General features: G+C 44.6%; 1 protein-coding gene across 4 annotated transcripts in view; it reads left to right on the forward strand.

Moving 5' to 3' along the window:
* The window catches only part of rb1 (retinoblastoma 1), a 139227-nt gene that overhangs the window by 57708 nt on the left and 61257 nt on the right, over positions 1-20262 (forward strand). For all 4 annotated transcript variants that reach the window (XM_061247871.1, XM_061247872.1, XM_061247873.1 and 1 more), the window contains 5 exons: positions 4171-4227; positions 4340-4371; positions 4503-4579; positions 8389-8591; positions 10216-10331. In XM_061247871.1, the coding sequence (XP_061103855.1) occupies positions 4171-4227; positions 4340-4371; positions 4503-4579; positions 8389-8591; positions 10216-10331 (485 nt within the window). The remainder of the gene's footprint in view (positions 1-4170; positions 4228-4339; positions 4372-4502; positions 4580-8388; positions 8592-10215; positions 10332-20262) is intronic.

Below are 20262 nucleotides of genomic sequence, written 5' to 3' on the forward strand. Positions count from 1 at the left end.
AAGCGGCCTGTGGAGGCTGAACGAAGAGGTCTGGCAGGGGTGTAGGGTCTGATGATTTTTTGCAGATAAGCTGGGGAAGACCCTTTAACTGCTTGGAAGGCTAGCACCAATGTTTTGAATTAGATGCGAGCCATGACAGGCAGCCAGTGGAGGGAAGTAAGCAGGGGGGTGACATGTGAGTATTTGGGAAGGTTGAAGACCAGACGAGCTGCTGCATTCTGGATGAGTTGGAGGGGTCTGATGGCGGACGCTGGGAGGCCAGCCAAGAGGGAATTGCAGTAGTCCAGGCGGGACAGAACCATCGCTTGGACCAGGAGCTGGGTCGAGTAGGGGGTGAGAAAGGGGCGGATTCTCCGTATATTGTATAGGAAGAACCTGCATGACCGGGTCACTGCCGCAATGTTCTCGGAGAGGGACAGTCTGCTGTCTATCACCACGCCGAGGTTCCTTGCACTGGGTGATGGCGTAAGTGTAATATCCCCGAGGGAAATGGAGAGATCCAGATGGGAAGAGGTATTAGCAGTGATGAATATCATTTCAGTCTTGCCTGGGTTGAGCTTTAGATAGTGGTTGTGCATCCAGCTCTGGATGTCACTCAGGCAAGCAGAGATACGGGCTGAAACCTGCGTATCAGACGGCGGGAACGAGACGAAGAGTTGGGTATCGTCCGCATAGCAGTGGTAGGATAGCCCATGTGCAGTGATCACAGGGCCAAGGGAGCGAGTGTAGAGAGAAAAAAGAAGCGGGCCAAGGACTGAGCCCTGGGGAACTCCTGTGGCGAGGGGCCGAGGTGTCGATACCGAACCAGCCCAGGCAACCTGGAAGGAGCGACCAGAGAGGTAGGACTCAATCCAGTCCAGGGCTGTGCCACAGATGCCCGTTGCTGACAGGGCAGACAGGAGGATGGAGTGATCCACAGTGTCGAAGGCAGCGGAGAGATCTAGAAGAATGAGGACAGAGGAGAGGGAGGCTGCTCGTGCGGCATGGAGTGACTCACTGACAGAGAGGAGCGCCGTCTCTGTCGAGTGGCCCGATCTGAAGCCAGACTGATGGGGGTCTAGCAGGTTGTTGTTAGAAAAGAAGGAAGAAAGTTGAGTAGAAGCGGCTCGTTCTATAGTTTTAGAAAGGAAAGGAAGAAGAGATACCGGGCGGTAGTTCTGGATGATGGAGGGATCCAGGGTAGGCTTTTTTAGCAGCGGAGTGATGTGGGCCCTCTTGGAGGATGCCGGAAAACAGCCGGAAGACAGGGAGGAGTTGACAAGGGAGGTGACAAATGGGAGAATGTCAGGTGTGATAGTTTGGAGAAGAGAAGAGGGGATAGGGTCAAGGGCACAGGTTGTAGGGCGGTGGCAGAGCAGGAGTTGAGAAACATCAGAGTCCGTAAGGGGGGAGAAAGTGGAAAAGGAAGGGATGGGCCTAGAGGGGGGGAAGGGCACAGTGAGGGGGGGCGGCGGTTGTAATGGATCTGCGGATGACTGCGACCTTCTCATCGAAGAAATCAGCAAAGTCATCAGCAGCGAAGGAGGACTGAGGAGGAGGAGGCGGTGCGTTGAGGAGAGAGGAGAAAATGGAGAAAAGTTTCCGGGGGTTAGAAGCAGAGTTCTGAATTTGCGTTTGATAGTATTTTGCTTTGGCGGCAGTGACATCGGAAGAGAATGCCGCCAGGAGAGACTGGTAAGTCATGAGGTCGGAAGCGTCTCTGGATTTCCCCCACTTCCTCTCCGCTGCGCGGAGGCTGGCCCTGGAGGTACGGAGGGTGTCAGATATCCAAGGACTGGGGGGGATGTGCGAGGTGGCTTTGAGACAGGGGGACAGAGAGAGTCAAAGGCGGAGGAGAGAGATGAAAGGAGGGTGGCAGATGCAGAGTCAGCGGGGAGTTTGGAGAAGGATTCGAGAGGGGGGAGTGAGGCGGTGACGGTGCTGGCAAAGGAAGAGGGTGAGAGGGAGCGGAGGTTACGGCGGGCTGAGGAAGTGTGGGTGGGAGGAGGGGGAGGAGGATGGGGAGGAAGAGGGAGGGAGAATGAGATGAAGTGGTGATCAGATGTATGCAGAGGGGTAACCGTGAAATCGGAGCATGAGCAGTTCCTTACAAAGACAAGGTCTAGGACATTGCCCGCCTTGTGGGTTGGAGGAGAGTGTTGCAGGGAGAGGCCGAAGGAGTGGATTAGCGGTAGGAAGGCAGCAGACTGGGAGGCTTCTAGGTGGATGTTGAAGTCTCCAAGGAGAATCAGTGGGGTGCCATCCTCAGGGAAGGAGCTGAGAAGGGTGTCTAGCTCATCAAGGAAGTTTCCCAGGGGCCCTGGAGGACGGTAGATAACTGCAATGAAAAGCTTAGTAGGGTAGGATACTGCAACAGAATGGAATTCAAAAGTGGATATGGACAGGTCAGAGAGGGGGAGAACAGAAAATTTCCACGAGGGGGAAATTAAAAGACCAGTACCACCGCCACGGCCGGAAGGCCGGGGAGTGTGCGAGAAGGAGGAGGAGGATGAGAGGGCAGCGGGAGTGGCGGTGTTGTCAGGTGTGATCCAGGTCTCAGTTAGGGCAAGGAATTGTAGGGACTGGAGGGAGGCATACGCAGGGATGAAGTCAGCCTTCCGAGTGGCAGACTGGCAGTTCCACAGTCCCCCTGTGACAGCAAAGTCCTCACAGGGGGTCAGCGGGGGATAGCTGAGGTTTGAGGGGTTCCGACGCCGTGGAGGCCCACGTCGCAGGGGGGGTCTTCGAGGGAGAGAGCAGACTGGGATGGGGTGAAACATAACATCACAAACGGGGACGGAGCGACGCTAGCGTCGCTCTGACATGCCTATTTAAATGGCCTACAATTGCTCACAAGCAGACGTTCTTATCCAGAGCTTCATACAACAAAGCTCATTGTCATAACCAAGGGCATGTGTGCTGAAATACCCTAGAGGGAAGTACAGTTCCAATTGCTAGGAATGTCCACAAAGACAAGAACTTGGGCCATGTAGATTAACATAACATATAGTACAGTATGTACTGTGATGTTTGTTCTTGCCACAAAGTCTGCTGGTTTTTGATTTTACATTAAAAACCGCAACACGTCCAGACCAAGTAAACTAACTTTCATTTATCAATGAAGTTGGGGCGAAATGGCTCAGGCAGTAAGAGCTGTCGTCTGGCAGTCTGAGGGTTGCCGGTTCGATCCCCCACCCGGGCTGTGTCGAAGTGTCCCTGAGCAAGACACCTAACCCCAAAATGCTCCTGACGAGCTTGTCGGGGGCCTTGCATGGCAGCCAATCGCCGTCGGTGTGTGAGTGTGTGTATGAATGGGTGAATGGAGAAGCATCAATTGTACAGCGCTTTGGATAAAGGCGCTGTATAAATGTCTGCCATTTACCATTTACCAAGTATTGATCACGGAACCGTGTAATATAATGACAATACAATTTGATGTGTCTCCTGTTTATAGCTGAATCATGCTCTTTTGGCAGTGGACTAGCGTAGTGGTTAAGGTAAATGACTGGGCCACGCAAGGTCGGTGGTTCTAATCCCTTTGTAGCCACAATAAGATCCGCACAGCCGTTGGGCCCTTGAGCAAGGCCCTTAACCCTGCATTGCTCCAGGGGAGGATCGTCTCCTGCTTAGTCTAATCAACTGTACGTCGCTCTGGATAAGAGCGTCTGCTAAATGCCAATAATGTAATGTAATGGACTACGGTGTACAGAGATTTTGTAGCTAATATTAACGTATTTGACACATTGGTTTAAGTGCTGCCTTAGGTCGGTCATAACCACAGATGTAGAACTGCAGGAAATAAAACAAACAATATATAGAAGTTAAATCAAATCTGTGACTTTACTGCAGAGGTGTAAGCTATGATCAGTATTCCTTGCGTAGATCACTCAGCGAAACAGTTCTGGGGGGAAAAAATGAAGCAGGAATACAAAGAATTGTCGACTACAATAACTGGAGTAACAGACTGACTAATAAATTAATCTAAATGATCTTCACGGTTCTGGACGTGCGTTCCTACAACCTGGTGGAAAAGGGGCTAAAATGTAATAGTGATCCAGGAACAGTGTGGATCAATTTATTTTCCTTGTTGGGACTGAAAGATGCCAGAACTCTTTCCCCATCAATCTCTGTAGCTTGCATTTATATATTTTTAAGAATGGAGGCATTTAAATTGCTCTGCTTGGTTTTCAGCGGTTTACTCTTGGGACCCGGCTGTACTTCAGAGTCATGGAATCCATGCTGAAATCGGTAATCAGTCTTTCAACTCCTTGTTTTGGCTCACACCTTCACTTTCACTCCGGTTTTTGGAAACTTTTATTTAATTAATTTTTTATTTTATTTTCTCGTCTTCCTGCTCTAGGAGGAAAAGAGGCTGTCTGTGCAGAATTTTAGGTAAGTTCTGATAGGCTGCAATCTTTAATTTCTCATTCTGATTTTCTTCTATCCTTCATTCAACAGTTTTCACAAGGCTAATACTTGAGACTGATCAACTGATATCCTACTGGCCTTTGGTTTAATTTCAGTAAACTTCTCAATGACTCTGCCTTCCATACTTCACTGCTTGCCTGCGCCCTGGAAGTTGTTACAGCAACCTATGGTGGTAAGTTCATTATTAGTTTTGATTGTCACAGCTGTAATCGCTAGAAGGGAAAGTTTGAAGACAAATTAAAATTTGCTTGAAAAAGCTAAGCATAAAAGCATGAAACATTTTTTTTCCTTGGGGTGATCCCATGGGTTTTAATAGTTGCCAAATATTTTGCTATGAAGCAGTTGGCCTACCAGAACGCGATCAGTCACATGCACTGTTGTAACGCATGCATTCAATAACATTCACATTCATGGAGCATGAAGTCCATCACGCGGGCAAGGATGGGCTTATGACAGCTGTGTTCCGGAGTACAGTGCTCACATTTGCCACCTGGTGGTGGTTGCCCCAAAAAAAACAAAAAACCCGTAACCACTCTGCATTATGGGTAATCTTGCTACAAATTATTGTTCTGCCTGTTACTGCCCAAATATTCTCTGCTGCCCCTTCCTGTCAGAATATCCCAGGTATTTTTCCCCAGGCAGTAGCATTCTCGCCGCAGAGGCAGACCATCAATGAAACGGGAAACCATTGTACTTTGACTCATGAAACAAACTTTCTCATGTTCAACAGTTCATCATTGATATGGTTTGAAAAATGGATATTATACTTCATCGTTCTTTGTGTTGGCTAGTCGCAGTATAACGTAATACTTTTGTTGTATTATTATAAACTATTCCTGTTTAGGATACGGTTGTTAATTATTTCACAGTTTGAAATGTTGTTTATTTTTTCCTCCTCCAAGGGTAGATGTCTTTGTCCACTGGTCAGCCGCTCAGTGTGAAATGGCACCGTTTTGATTTTGTGCTGGTTCTTGAAACGGTTCTTGGGTACCTTCACACCAAAAACGTGCATTTGCAATAAATTTGTCACTGACACTGACACTGTACTAAAAGATAGACATCCCGTCCCGCATGCATAGGCTACTCAGCTACAGTATGGCATCTACCTCATTCATACAGTTTGAATGACAGTTTCTAAGTTGTCCTGTTTGACAAAATTGGGGTGCATCCCGTTTGCTTTCATTATCCTTGATATGCGTCTAAAACTTGATTCGCACATTTGATTGGTTGGACATGATTGGAAAGGCACACACCTGTGTATATAAGGTCCCACAATTCACACTGCATGTCAGGACAAAACACAAGCCATGAAGTCCAAGGAGCTCTCTATCGACCTCCATAATAAAACTGTGGCGAGGCATGGACCATTTCTGAAGCTTTCAGTGTTCCCCGAAGTTTCACAATAATTGTGAAATGGAAGGAGTTTGGCATCACCAGGACTCTTCCTAGTGTTGGCCGTCCGGCTTTTGTCCTCACTCCTTTATGAAAATGGGGCAGCCTGTAGCGTAGTGGTTAAGGTAAATGACTGGGACACACAAGGTCGGTGGTTCTACTCCCAGTGTTGCCACAATAAGATCCGCACAGCCGTTGGGCCCTTGAGCAAGGCCCTTAACCCTGCATTGCTCCATTGCTGCATTGTTACAAAGAGCCCACACCTGAGACCCCCCTCAGAGCAAGCGCAGGGTGACAGTGGCAAGGAAAAACTCCCTGAGTAACAGGAAGAAACCTTGAGCAGAAGCAAACTCATCTGAGTACATCTGATTTTGGCCCGCAATGGGCAAACAGTGAGTTTAACAGTAGTGTTATATGTAATATATAAATACATGAAATGAATTAAATCATAAATTATGCAAATAATAATTATGCAGATGACAAATTTAGATTATCCGGGAAGGTCCATTCTTGGAACAAGGAGGGCAGAAGTGGGCAGTTCCAGCCCGGAGCAGGGGTAGGAGGGCAGAAACAAAACAATGATTAGTGGAAGGTAAGTGGTAAAATGGAAAAAGTGAAGCAGGACAGCCGAAAAGGGGGGAAAGAGGTGCCTGTGTGCAGTAACGAAGAACCCCGGCAGAATAACACTATGGCAGTTTAACGATGGGACAAGAGGCAGGGGACCGGCACGGACATGAGGGCGATCCTAAGGCTAGATGCACTCAACACAGAGGGTCCATGCATGATATGCATAGCATAGCATGATAGCATAGCCTGGTTCCAGGATTACCTTTCAAATAAAACTCAAGCTATTATGGTTGGGGATGTGAAGTGAAAAAATCCATACATGGACCAATTTTATTTACAGTCTCTATAAATGATATTTCTAGCAAGATAGCAAATTGTAAGGCTCATTTTTATGCTGATGACACTGCTTTACTCCTCAGCACCAATGGGTACCCCCAGGCCCTTACTTACTAACAGTCAGCTTTTAATGTTATACAGCATGCTCTTGCTGGTCTTAAACTTGTTTTGAATACTGAAAAAACTAAGTACATGATCTTTTCTACATGGAATACAACTATGCCAAATACTGCCGTATCTTCATTGACTGGTGCTCAAATTGAGCAAGTGCAGTACTACAAATACTTAGATATCTGGCTGGATTATGATTTCTCTTTTAAATCTCATGTGGCAAAATTAATTAATTTCTTTACAGAAACAGATCCTGTTTTTCATTTGACAACAGGAAGTGGATTGTGCAGGTGACAATCTTACCTGTATTTGACTGCGGAGATGTCGTGTATAGGCATGCCTCTAACAGTACTTTAAGGCTCTTGGACGCAATTTATCATAGCGCATTGTGCTTCATTACAGGAGATGGTTTCCGAACACATCACTGCTTTATATAGTTCAGTAGGATGGTATTATCTTCATTATAGAAGGAAGCAAAATGGCATTCTATTTATTTATAAAGCCTTGCTTGGCGAACTTCCTCTCTATCTGACCAGGCTGCTGTGCATCAAAGTCAGTCATCAGAACAATTCTGGGCAATACCGCTTTTAGCCCATTTTCACCTTATATGTGGAATAAATGTCAGGATATACTGAAGTTAGATTGCCTTACCCCGATCGAGTCCTTCTAGAAATTAGTGATGGATTTGATACTAAAAGAGGCTGAATGTTCCTGCCTTTAGTGATAAATTAGGACAATCAGATCACGATTCCCTGTCTTATGCCCTTTTTATTTTTATTTATTTAATTATTTAATCCATATATTTCACGTGGTGTATGTGAATTCCGTGGATCTAAATGGTAAAGTTTGTTTTTGGAAAACTCACTGTAAATGCTTTATTGTAATCAGAGCTCCTCTGAAAATGAGACCTTGGTCTCAGTGGGAGAGGATAGATAGAGGATCGTGAGCCCATTTAAATGTCTTAAATGTGTGGAGTAGTACTTTGAAATCAATGCGGATGGAGAGATGATAATACTGGGGTAATGTGCTCAAAGCATTTTGTTCTCGTTAGAATACGAACAGCTGCATTTTGAACGAGCTGTAGGGGCTTTAAGGAGGCATTTGCACATCCTGACGAGGGCATTACAATAATCCAATCTGGATGGAACAAAAATTTTCGGCATCATGTAAATGGTAAATGGTTGGCATGTATAGAGTGCCTTTATTCAAATGCTTCTCATTCACCCATTCATACACACACACACACACACCCACCAACGGCGATTGGCTGCCTTGCAAGGCACCTACTGGCTCGTCAGGAGCATTTGTGGACTACAATATTTTTATTCTGTAACAACTATCTGAATATAGTTTAGCAGCATGTATTCACTTCAGAGCCTATTTGCAAAAAGCACAGTCTTGGTCAGAGGTGAGTGCTGCACATTCAGTGTTTCCTGCTTGATGCCCTGAATTGGAAACGGTACTTTAGATTTGGTTGAAAAAGGCATTGCATGGAGTGCAACCTCTTTTGGTTTGAACTGTACTGAATGGTGTGAAATTTCTGCGTGTAAATGAGATTTCCTTTTTTGTTTCCAGGAACCGGAGGGTTTGGGGTCAGGGTCACAATTGAAACTGACCTCTCGTTCCCCTGGGTCCTGGACGTATTCCAGCTGGTTGCCTATGACTTCTATAAGGTGATTGAGAGCTTCATCAAGGCAGAGTCAAGTCTGAGTCGAGACATGATCAAACACTTGGAGCACTGTGAACACTTGGTTTTGGAGAGCATCGCTTGGAGGGGGGTGAGTATCAAGGGGGGCATGATCTGGACCACAGTTGGATGTGTCTTGAGCGGGGGTGCAGTCATGCATACATTTTGTGAGAACCTGTCATTCAACCTTACAGTGCTTGCCATTGTCCTACTACTACGGCTACCTAGTGCTCACAGTTTACAGACAAACTGGATTTAGCACTGTCTCAAGCCTAGTCTTGAAACCCTGTTTCTGCCTCTGTTACATGTCTTGAAAAGCTATTCCATGCTGTGACTACTCTGTGAAGAAATACTTCATAATGTATGTGAAAGTTTACCTTTAGCTCATTTCCATTTATACCCTCTTGTTCCTCTGACTGAACTCAATCTGAAAAATCTCTTGTAGTTCACTTTGAGGCCTGTAAATTTCTTGACTAAGCTTGAGAGATTATGTATCTTATGTTGTCTTTCGTCATTCATAACATTTATCTGTATCAATTTAGTTGCCCTTCTTGAAAGGTTCTACTGAGCCTCTATATATTTCAGGTAGTACAGTCCCCAGAAAGCCACTTGTTCTGTGTTCTGATAAAGGAATTGTGTATAACAGGGTGTGCTTTCAGGGGTTAGTTGCCTATTTTCAGAATATGAAATGCATGTACAATTGGATTCAGAAAAGATTAATAACTTAATCAGTCAGAATTGACAGTGTGTGGTATGGAGGTGGCATCTATTGATTCTTTTTCAGACTTGGTGGTCCAAGATGCAACCAATCTCTACAATTCTTAAACCATGACCTGTGGGTTCTTTATATCTGTGCGGATAACGTTCACTTGCATCCTCTCCCTGACAAGTTTGCAACCATTCCTTGTTTTATATTTCTTCTGTTACAGTCCTAAGTGGTACATTTAACTGTTTTTTTGGGTTCTTTAACTTTTCCCATGGTGATGGATGACGAAAGGATTTTGAGTGATTTGTTTTTTTTGCGAGTTTATTTATTTATTTATTTTTTGCATATCAATTTACTATCAGGCGGCACGGATTGTGCAGTGGGTAGCACTGCCACCTCACAGCAAGGAGGTCCTGGGTTCGAATCCCCGTCGGCCGGGGCCTCTCTGTGTGGAGTTTGCATGTTCTCCCCGTGTTTCCGTGGGTTTCCTCCGGGTACTCCGGTTTCCTCCCACAGTCCAAAGACATGCAGGTTAGGCTGATTGGAGAGTCTAAATTGCCCTTCGGTATGAGTGTGTGAGTGAATGGTGTGTGTGCCCTGCGATGGACTGGCGACCTGTCCAGGGTGTATTCCTGCCTTTCGCCCAATGTATGCTGGGATAGCCTCCAGCCCCCCTGCGACCCTGTTCAGGATAAGCGGGTTAGGGATAATGAATGAATGAATGAATTTACTATCAGTTTGACCATAGTACATTATCTATATTTAATATATGAATATAGATAATGATCATTTTGATCAAGGGTGCCAATAATTCAGGGATGATATTCTTTTTTTTTTTTGGTTACTTTTCAGCTCTCTACTTGCTGAATCCACAAAACGTCCCTTGAATTGGAAAATGTTATTGCCAAAGAATTCCATGCACACAGTGATTTATAAGAAAAGTTTGTTGTGTGTGAAAGGGTGTTGGGTTCCAGACTGATGTAATGAACCTTCTCCCTCTTCATCCTAGGACTCCCCACTGTTTGAGCTCCTGTGTAAAGCCCAGGAGGAAGGGCCAGGGGAGCAAGCAGAGCCCCCTGCAAACCTAAACCAGCCCCTGCAGCATAGCCACACTGCCGCTGACCTGTGAGTATTGCTCCACTGGACAGCTCATGTGAACATTCAGCTATACTGTTAATGCTAGCTTCCCCAAAAAGCACTACCACTGAGTACATTGCACTCTAATGCAAATACCCAACAATTCTGCTGACAAGTCTCAGAAAATCAAATGTCCTGCACTCTGGTGTGCTGTCAGGCAAGCTCAGGTGTGCTGTGTGAAAGTGCCCCACTCAAATTTCCTAAAATGCTGTGGGGGGAACCACTGAATCCCGTTCTCAAAAGCCAAAATACATTGAATTAAAATAGAATATCGCTGAATTCAATTCCCAACAAAATGTTCAGGCCAAAAGAACATTATTTATGTGTCACATCATTCTGTGTCACTTGTTTGTGGTGTGTTGTGAGATTCTGAACTTGGAAAGTGTGCTGCAGAAGTGGAAAGGTTAGGAAACCGTAGCATTTAAAAAATATATTTTTATTTATTTAACATTACTAACAAAATATGATCAATTTGATCACATGATCATGGTTAAAGTACCGCCTCTGCCTTACTTTAGCTTACTTGCTGCTAATGACAGTGACCATTTTCATTCATATTTTGGTAAAATATATATTATATATAACCCGTCCTTTGCTCAACTTTGATTCGCTTGCTTTGCTCTGCTGGATTATGTGCCTGAAAGGCATTTCTGGTTTTGTGGTGAAGAGAGAAGGAGTTTTTTTATTAGAGGATTTTCTCCAAAGGTGAAAACCATTGTTGCTATTAGGGGACACAGGGAATTTCCCATTTTTGTCTTCCATTAAGCAGTCAGCTATCCAGTTAGCTAATTCGGCCATAATTATTGCGGGCAGAGGTTTTTTATTTTTATTTTTATTATTATTATTTTTTCATCCTCTCTGAAGCACTTCCTACCTCGATAGTTTGCATTACATTAAATTACATTAATGGCATTTGGCAGACGCTGTTATCCAGAGCCCTGCCCATACAGTTGATTAGCAGGGTTAAGGGCCTTGCTCTAGGGCCCAACTGCTGTGCAAATCTTAATGTAGCTACACCGGGGATCGAACCACCGATTTTGCATGTCCCAGTTATGTACCTTAACCACTACGCTGTAGGCCACCCATGTTAAGTGTTCAGTCTATTAACTCTTGTCTATTATAGTGGCAGGTAAGTGAATGAAATGGGTAAAGAAATGCCTACTGCCCAGATGGAAGCTGTCAAGGCTACCTATCAGAGATGTTCACAAGTCATTAAATGCAAGTCTCAAGACTTTTTATTTTATTTTATTTTTTACATTACATTATTGGCATTTGGCAGACGCTCTTATCCAGAGCGACGTACAACAAAGTGCATACCCATAACCAGGGATAAGTTCGCTGAAAGACCCTAGAGGGAAGTACAATTTCAACTGCTACCTGTACAACAAAGATAAGGACGAGGGCCCTTTTTTTTTTTTTTTTTTTTGAGAACAAAGAAACAAACAAACAGAGCAAAAGTGACCAAAGTTAACTGTCCAAACACTGCTTACCTAGCCAACTAAAAATTCCGATACACAAAGCAAGTCAGAGACAACAATTAAGGTTCACAGGGAGGTAGGGAGGGATGGGGAGAGGTGCTGCTTGAAGAGGTGTGTCTTCAGCTTGCGCTTGAAGGTGGGGAGAGATTCTACAGTTCTGACCTCAATGGGGAGTTCGTTCCACCACCGTGGAGCCAGAACAGACAGTAGTCGTGAGCGTGATATGGAGGTTCGGAGAGGGGGAGGTGCCAAGCGGCCTGTGGAGGTCTGGCAGGGGTGTAGGGTCTGATGACTTTTTGTAGATAAGCTGGGGAAGACCCTTTAACTGCTTGGAAGGCTAGCACCAATGTTTTGAATTTGATGCGAGCCCTGACAGGCAGCCAGTGGAGGGAAGTAAGCAGGGGGGTGACGTGTGAGTATTTGGGAAGGTTGAAGACCAGACGAGCTGCTGCATTCTGGATGGGTTGGCGGGGTCTGATGGCAGACGCTGGGAGGCCAGCCAAGAGGGAATTGCAGTAGTCCAGGCGGGACAGAACCATCGCTTGGACCAGGAGCTGGGTCGAGTAGGGGGTGAGAAAGGGGCGGATTCTCCGTATGTTGTATAGGAAGAACCTGCATGACCGGGTCACCGCCACAATGTTCTCGGAGAGGGACAGTCTGCTGTCCATCACCACGCCGAGGTTCCTTGCACTGGGTGACGGTGTGAGTGTGGTATCCCCAAGGGAAATGGAGAGATCCAGATGGGGAGAGGTTTTAGCAGGGATGAATATCATTTCAGTCTTGCCTGGGTTGAGCTTTAGATGGTGGTTGTCCATCCAGCTCTGGATGTCCCTCAGGCAAGCAGAGATACGGGCTGAAACCTGCGTATCAGACGGCGGGAACGAGACGAAGAGTTGGGTATCGTCCACGTAGCAGTGGTAGGATAGCCCATGTGCAGTGATCACAGGGCCAAGGGAGCGAGTGTAAAGAGAAAAAAGAAACGGGCCTAGGACTGAGCCCTGGGGAACTCCTGTGGCGAGGGGCCGAGGTGTCGATACCGAACCAGCCCAGGCAACCTGGAAGGAGCGACCAGAGAGGTAGGACTCAATCCAGTCCTGGGCTGTGCCACAGATGCCCGTTGCTGACAGGGCAGACAGGAGGATGGAGTGATCCACAGTGTCGAAGGCAGCAGAGAGATCTAGAAGAATGAGGACAGAGGAGAGGGAGGCTGCTCGTGCGGCATGGAGTGACTCACTGACGGAGAGGAGCGCAGTCTCTGTCGAGTGGCCCGATCTGAAGCCAGACTGATGGGGGTCTAGCAGGTTGTTGTTAGAAAAGAAAGAAGAAAGTTGAGTAGAAGCGGCTCGTTCTATAGTTTTAGAAAGGAAAGGAAGAAGAGATACCGGGCGGTAGTTCTGGATGATGGAGGGATCCAGAGTAGGCTTTTTTAGCAGCGGAGTGATGTGGGCCCTCTTGGAGGATGCCGGAAAACAGCCGGAAGACAGGGAGGAGTTGACAAGGGAGGTGACAAATGGGAGAATGTCAGGTGTGATAGTTTGGAGAAGAGAAGAGGGAATAGGGTCAAGGGCACAAGTTGTAGGGCGGTGGCAGAGCAGAGAAACATCAGAGTCTGTAAGGGGGGAGAAAGTGGAAAAGGAAGGGATGGGCCTAGAGGGGGGGAAGGGCACAGTGAGGGGGGCGGTGGTTGTAAAGGATCTACGGATGACTGTGACCTTCTCATCGAAGAAATCAGCAAAGTCATCAGCAGCAAAGGAGAACTGAGGAGGAGGAGGCGGTGCATTGAGGTGAGAGGAGAAAATGGAGAAAAGTTTCCAGGGGTTAGAACCGGAGTTCTGAATTTGTGTTTGAAAGTATTTCGCTGTGGCGGCAGTGACAGCGGAAGAGAATGCCGCCAGGAGAGACTGGTAAGTCGTGAGGTCTGAAGTGTCTCTGGATTTCCCCCACTTCCTCTCCGCTGCGCGGAGGCTGGCCCTGGAGGTACGGAGGGTGTCAGATATCCAAGGACTGGGAGGGGATGTGCGAGGTGGCTTTGAGACAGGCGGACAGAGAGAGTCAAAGGCGGAGGAGAGAGATGAAAGGAGGGTGGCAGATGCATAGTTAGTGGGGAGTTTGAAGAAGGATTCAAGAGGGGGGAGTGAGGCGATGACGGTGCTGGCGAAGGAAGAGGGTGAGAGGGAGCGGAGGTTTCGGCGGGCTGCGGAAGTGTGGGTGGGAGGAGGGGGAGGAGGATGGGGAGGAAGAGGGAGGGAGAATGAGATGAAGTGGTGATCAGATGTATGCAGAGGGGTAACCGTGAAATCGGAGCATGAGCAGTTCCTCACAAAGACAAGGTCTAGGACATTGCCCGCCTTGTGGGTTGGAGGAGAGTGTTGCAGGGAGAGGCCGAAGGAGTGGATTAGCGGTAGGAAGGCAGCAGCCTGGGAGGCTTCAAGGTGGATGTTGAAGTCTCCAAGGAGAATCAGTGGGGTGCCATCCTCAGGGAAGGAGCTGAGAAGGGTGTCTAGCTCATCAAGGAAGTTTCCCAGGGGCCCTGGAGGGCGGTAGATAACTGCAATGAAAAGGTTAGTAGGGTAGGATACTGCAACAGAATGGAATTCAAAAGTGGATATGGACAGGTCAGAGAGGGGGAAAACAGAGAATTTCCACGAGGGGGAAATTAAAAGACCAGTACCACCGCCACGGTCGGAAGGCCGAGGAGTGTGCGAGAAGGAGAAGGAGGATGAGAGGGCAGCGGGAGTGGCGGTGTTGTCAGGTGTGATCCAGGCAAGGAATTGTAGGGACTGGAGGGAGGCATACACAGGGATGAAGTCAGCCTTCCGAGTGGCAGACTGGCAGTTCCATAGTCCCCCTGTGACAGCAAAGTCCTCAAGGGGTCAGCGGGGGGTAGCTGAGGTTGGAGGGGTTCCGACGCCGTGGAGGCCCACGTCACGTCTTCGAGGGAGAGAGCAGACTGGGATGGGGTGAAACATAACATCACAAACTGGGACGGAGCGTCGCTCTGACACGCCTATTTAAATGGCCTACAATTGCTCACAAGCGATATGAAATCAAAGCTAATCTACTGATTAATTCCATAGCTATTTAAGACAAATGTTCAATCACTCTATAGGTATGCAACCAGTAGAAGTGATTAACAGGTAACAGACAAACAAACTGGCTCAAGCCCTAACCCTTGCTGTTCAAATGAGCAATTTAAAAATCAACGTTACCGCGTCTAGAGGAAAGTCCGCAGCGATACTAAACACCCGGTCAGAATGATGCACTTACTGACTTGCAGACTTGCAGACTGACTTACTTAAGACTTGCAGCCTAATCAACAGTATGGCTATAGAAATGCTAATTGAAGATGTAGAAACCAGAAGTGAAGAAGACATATTTTGTATCTGACATCAAGTGTGTGACAACTTAAGAAGCAGTATTATCAGGGGCACATAAAAAGATTATTATTTCATTTATTTATTTGTATATCAATGAACTACCACACCACCACACCACACCACACAGTCAACATTTTGGCAAAGCCTTTCTCAAGCTGGCTGGAGAAAGGCTTTGCCAAAACCTCAGGGGCCTCATTTATAAACGTTGCGTATGCACAAAAGAATGCGTACGGCACTTTCTAAGCAAACTTTGGCATTTATAAAAAACAAACTTGACGGGAAAATCTGTGGTCCTGCACGGAAACTCTGACCCATGCGTACGCACATTAACTGGAGAAATGAGAAACTGCGACTGATGGCAATGAGATGAAACGCGAGAAATGGTGTGAAATTGATACCACTGTGTAAAATAAATCGAAATGAATAAACAAACAGCTGTTTGATTGATGCTCCCTGGAGTGCCCAAAAAATATGATTTAGGATGATAGATATAAACGGAGATGTTGTTGTAAAATAATCCCTCAAATATGTAGACGAATTGTTAAACAATACTTCATGTTATTAAATGTATTCTCATAAATAATATGGTGAACAGTTTGACTAATTACGCTGCACTGATGCCGTTTACAATGCATCAGTCGGGCAGATACTAGTGCATAGTTTCATATATTGTTATCATATATTATGTTTTATAATGTGTTTATTGTTATGGATTTTTGTTCGTTTTATCTCTTAATTTTGTAACTGTGTTTTCAATGGTGCTAGACAAATAACTTGTAGTATTATTATTATTATTATTATCATCATCATCGTCATCACATTTGTTGTGCAGAACTGTTTGTCATTTACAATCAATCAGGATAATTCCCACACCTGTAGCTTTTCAGAGGCAATCAAATGGCTGAAATCCCTTTTCTTGGCCTTCTTTTCAGTGTTTGCCATTGTCGTCTTTGTGAAATGCATATTCATTAGGGGTGTTTCACTGCCTATTTATAGGCAACTGTGGGCGGGACATGAAGCTGGCAAAGGTGCGCCACATTTAGAGTTGATTATGATTTATAAAGGAAAACTGGCATGGGATGTGCGTGTGCACTGTTTTATCGGAATAATTTTGTGCGTAACAACCTTTTGACGTGAATCCTACGCACAGTTTTATAAATGAGGCCCCAGGTCTGGTGTGGTAGCTCATTGATTTTTCAATAAATAAGATAAAATAAAATGGAACCATTTGACATAATGTCAGCCTGACCATGGATGGGCCTATAATATAAGATGAGGGTCAATTACAAAAATAGGGGCTGGTTTGACACAGATTCTGGATTGAATTTAGCTTTGTATGGATAATCTCCAATTAAATTTAGTCAAGGACTAGGCTTAATCTGCATCTGCGACTTAATAATTTAACTATTTCTAAACAAAGTTAAAGTGAATCACGTTGCAGACTTGATGTATTAATATACTGTTACTTCTTTATTTTTAAATGAAAGATAACTGTTCATTTTAGTCTACACACTTTGCTCTTGTCATCACTCTGATTCACTCCAAGAAATGATTAAAAGACCAAAGGATCTGAAGGATCTTTAAAGATTCTGCTTGGAGGATGGTCAAATATCCCCTCAATATGTTCACCAATGTTATAAAATACATTAATCAATATTTGGAGAGTAAAGTCAGTGTCATACATGCAAATTGAACAAAAGTGAACAGAAAATAACACAAAAAAAGAAAAGAAAAAATACAACAACAATGTAACAATGATATCATTAAAAATAATAGCTTTATCATATTCTAACAATATTTAGAGTTTTAGTGCAATTCATTCATTCTGACTAAAGGATTTCCTTTTCCTTTTTTCCTACTCCTTTTTTATTTCTTTCTTCCCTTTGACTTTTTTTGTCCCTAATGTGGCCTAACACCATGCTATATAAAATTCTGTGCAAATGGGAACAGCTTTTTGATTAACCCCTCCCATGGAATGTGATATGAATCTATATATAAAATAACTATTGATTCCTTTATGCGAGCCTTCCAGTTGAAACTATTGTTTAGAAATGCTACATAGATGGGGTATAGAATATTCTCCAGTATGTAGATTAGGCCAAGATGAAACCAAAGTGATTCAATATATTTTTTGGTACTGTCCCATAGTGAGCCTTTTGAGACTCAAATTCTAATGTGGCTAAGAAAGTGCAATATCAAGGCTGAATTGGACGTACAGACTGTTCTGCTTGGGGATTTAAAAAATATTAATCAAACGGTTGTAAATGCTATTATACTTCTGGGCAAAGTATTTATTTTCAAGTCTACCTCAGATCAGGATCTACAGCAAGAAGACACGAGGTACTTGTACTGCATCAGCAAGGTCTGTCCCAGGCTGAAATTTCAAGGCAGACAGTGGTTTCCAGATGTGCTGTCCAAGCTCTGTTGAAGAAGCACAAAGAAACGGGCAACGTTGAGGACCGTAGACATAGTGGTTGGCCAAGGAAACTTAGTGCAGCAGACACATCAAGCTTACTTCCCTTCGCAATCAGAAGATGTCCAGCAGTGCCATCAGCTCAGGATTGGCAGAAAACAGGGACCCAGGTACACCCATCTACTGTGCAGAGAAGTCTGGTCAGGAGTGGTCTTCATGGAAGAATTGTGGCCAAAAAGCCATACCTCCGATGTGGAAACAAGGCCAAGCGGCTCAACTATGCACTAAAAACACAGGAACTGGGGTGCAGAAAAATGGCAGCAGGTTCTCTGAACTGATAAGTCAAAATGTGAAATATTTGGCTGTAGCAGAAAGCAGTTTGTTTGCCGAAGGGCTGGAGAGCGGTACATTATTATATTATTATTATGGTACAAGGTACAAGAGTGAGTGTCTGCAGGCAACAGTGAAGCATGGTGGAGGTTCCTTGCAAGTTTGGGGCTGCATTTCGGCAAATGGAGTTGGGGATTTGGTCAGAATTAATGTATGCCTCAATGCTGAGAAATACAGGCAGATACTTATCCATCATGCAGTACTATCAGGGATGCATCTGAAGGACAAGGAGTCCTGGAAGTGATGGTATGGCCCCCACAGAGCCCTGATCTCAACATCAAGTCTGTCTGGGATTACATGAAGAGACAGAAGCCTTTGAGGCTGCCTAAATCCACAGAAGAACTGTGGCTAGTTCTAGAACAACCTACCTGCTGAGTTCCTTCAAAAACTGTGTGCAAGTATACCTAGAAGAATTGATGCTGTTTTGAAGGCAAAGGGTGTTCACACCAAATTGATTTGATTTAGATTTTTCTTCTGTTCATTCACTTCTTCTGTTCATGCATTTTGTTAATTGATTTCCATTTCTATTTTTGAAAGCATTCCTCTTTTACAGTATTTTCACACCTGCCTAAAACTTTTGCACAGTACTGTAGGTGTATTTCCTATTACTCTACTTGAATTGAACCATATAATCTGTTGAGCTATTTGGTCACCTTTTTCTGGTGGGTGATATTGCAACTGTAACCAGCTTTGTATGGATTCACTGAGAAATTTAGACAAATTGAAATGCATTTGTTGATGCTGGACATCCTATTGCAAACCTTGGGAAGACTGACTGACATAGTATAGCTTGCTCCATGACGTCTGAGAAGGTGTCCTCTGGCATAGGCCTAACATCATTATTGATTCAAGTTATTGGGGGCTACACACCAACCTAATGGGAGCAAACACAGCGGCCTGTAGCGTAGTGGTTAAGGTACATGACTGGGACACGCAAGGTCGGTGGTTTGATCCCAGGTATCTGCCAAATGCCATCAATGTAATGTAAACACACCTCAAAGGCTGTTGTAAAAGGTTACACACGATTGGGAGAAAACATTCAAAGCAGAAACCGTAGCAAAACATAGCAAAACATTCAGATGCCCCAGGCTCCAGATCAAAATTTCATTAGGCTAACTGAAAATGCAGCTGCTTGTGTGAACTACGGTGACAATGAAAATGTAAGGAGCTTTTCAAACCAACCTGAAGAAGTTTGTTTTACCATTACTATTCCTTACACTCGTGTTTCTTTAGCTTGCATAGCTTTTCAAGATCAACCATTTGAAATGCAAGCCAACATCGCTACAACTTGGCAGTCAACAAAATAAAATAATGTGCGCTTCCTTGATGCTGACACAAACATTATACTGAGTCTGAGAAACATGTAATTTGTCCAACACAACAGTTTAGCCAAGTTACCTTAACTAGGCAATAGTGAACAGCGGTGGGATCAACTCCACTGCTGGTAAACTCTTTCATCTCTGTTGAAACTAGATGTGGTTGCTCCTTCATCTTTTATTTTGGTGCTGGACTTTTTCCTAGTGGCAGTCATTTTGTTTGAATGAACGTTAGCGCGCTATGCTGCAAGAAATATATTGTTGGGTGTTGCTATGTTTGCAACTGAAAGGTGCGTAAAACAACGTTGAGTGTGTTTTAACTAAGGAATATTTTTAATATAAATGATTGAAAAATAATCATTGGTTGGGGGACATTGTTCGCTTCGTCATTTTTACGATGGCATTTGGCGGACTCTTATTGTTAACGAGTCCTTATTGACGAGTCGAGTCTCAATGAGTCCGCAATGAAAAAGTGATGCTACATGCTATTAATGCAAAAGAAAAAAATTAAAACGCACACTTCTGCAAGGTGCAGCCATCGGAATCTTAAAGGTTGCACACTCTTAATTCCAATTTAAGTAGTTTTTTAATGGCCAGCATTTTGGCAGCCAGGCTGCCTTCATCATGGCTTTGACAGAACAGTCAATGGGCACACGCATTCAGGGGCTTCAGAAAGTATTCAGACCCCTTCACTTTGTGCACACTTTATTGTGCTGTAGAATTTATTTTAAATGGATAAGATTGCCATTTTTGCCCATCAATCTACACTCAATAACCCGAAGTGAAATGTTTTTCAAAATTTCTGCACATTTGTTACAAATGAAAAAAATGTAAATCTCTGATTTATATAATATTCAGATCTTTCATTTAGTAGAACCCCTTTGGCTTGAAGTCTTTTTGGGTAAGTCTCTACAAGCTTTGTGCACCTGGATTTGGGCAGTTCTT

The sequence above is a fragment of the Conger conger genome, chromosome 7 (assembly GCF_963514075.1).
Source record: "Conger conger chromosome 7, fConCon1.1, whole genome shotgun sequence".
Lineage (NCBI taxonomy): Eukaryota > Metazoa > Chordata > Actinopteri > Anguilliformes > Congridae > Conger > Conger conger.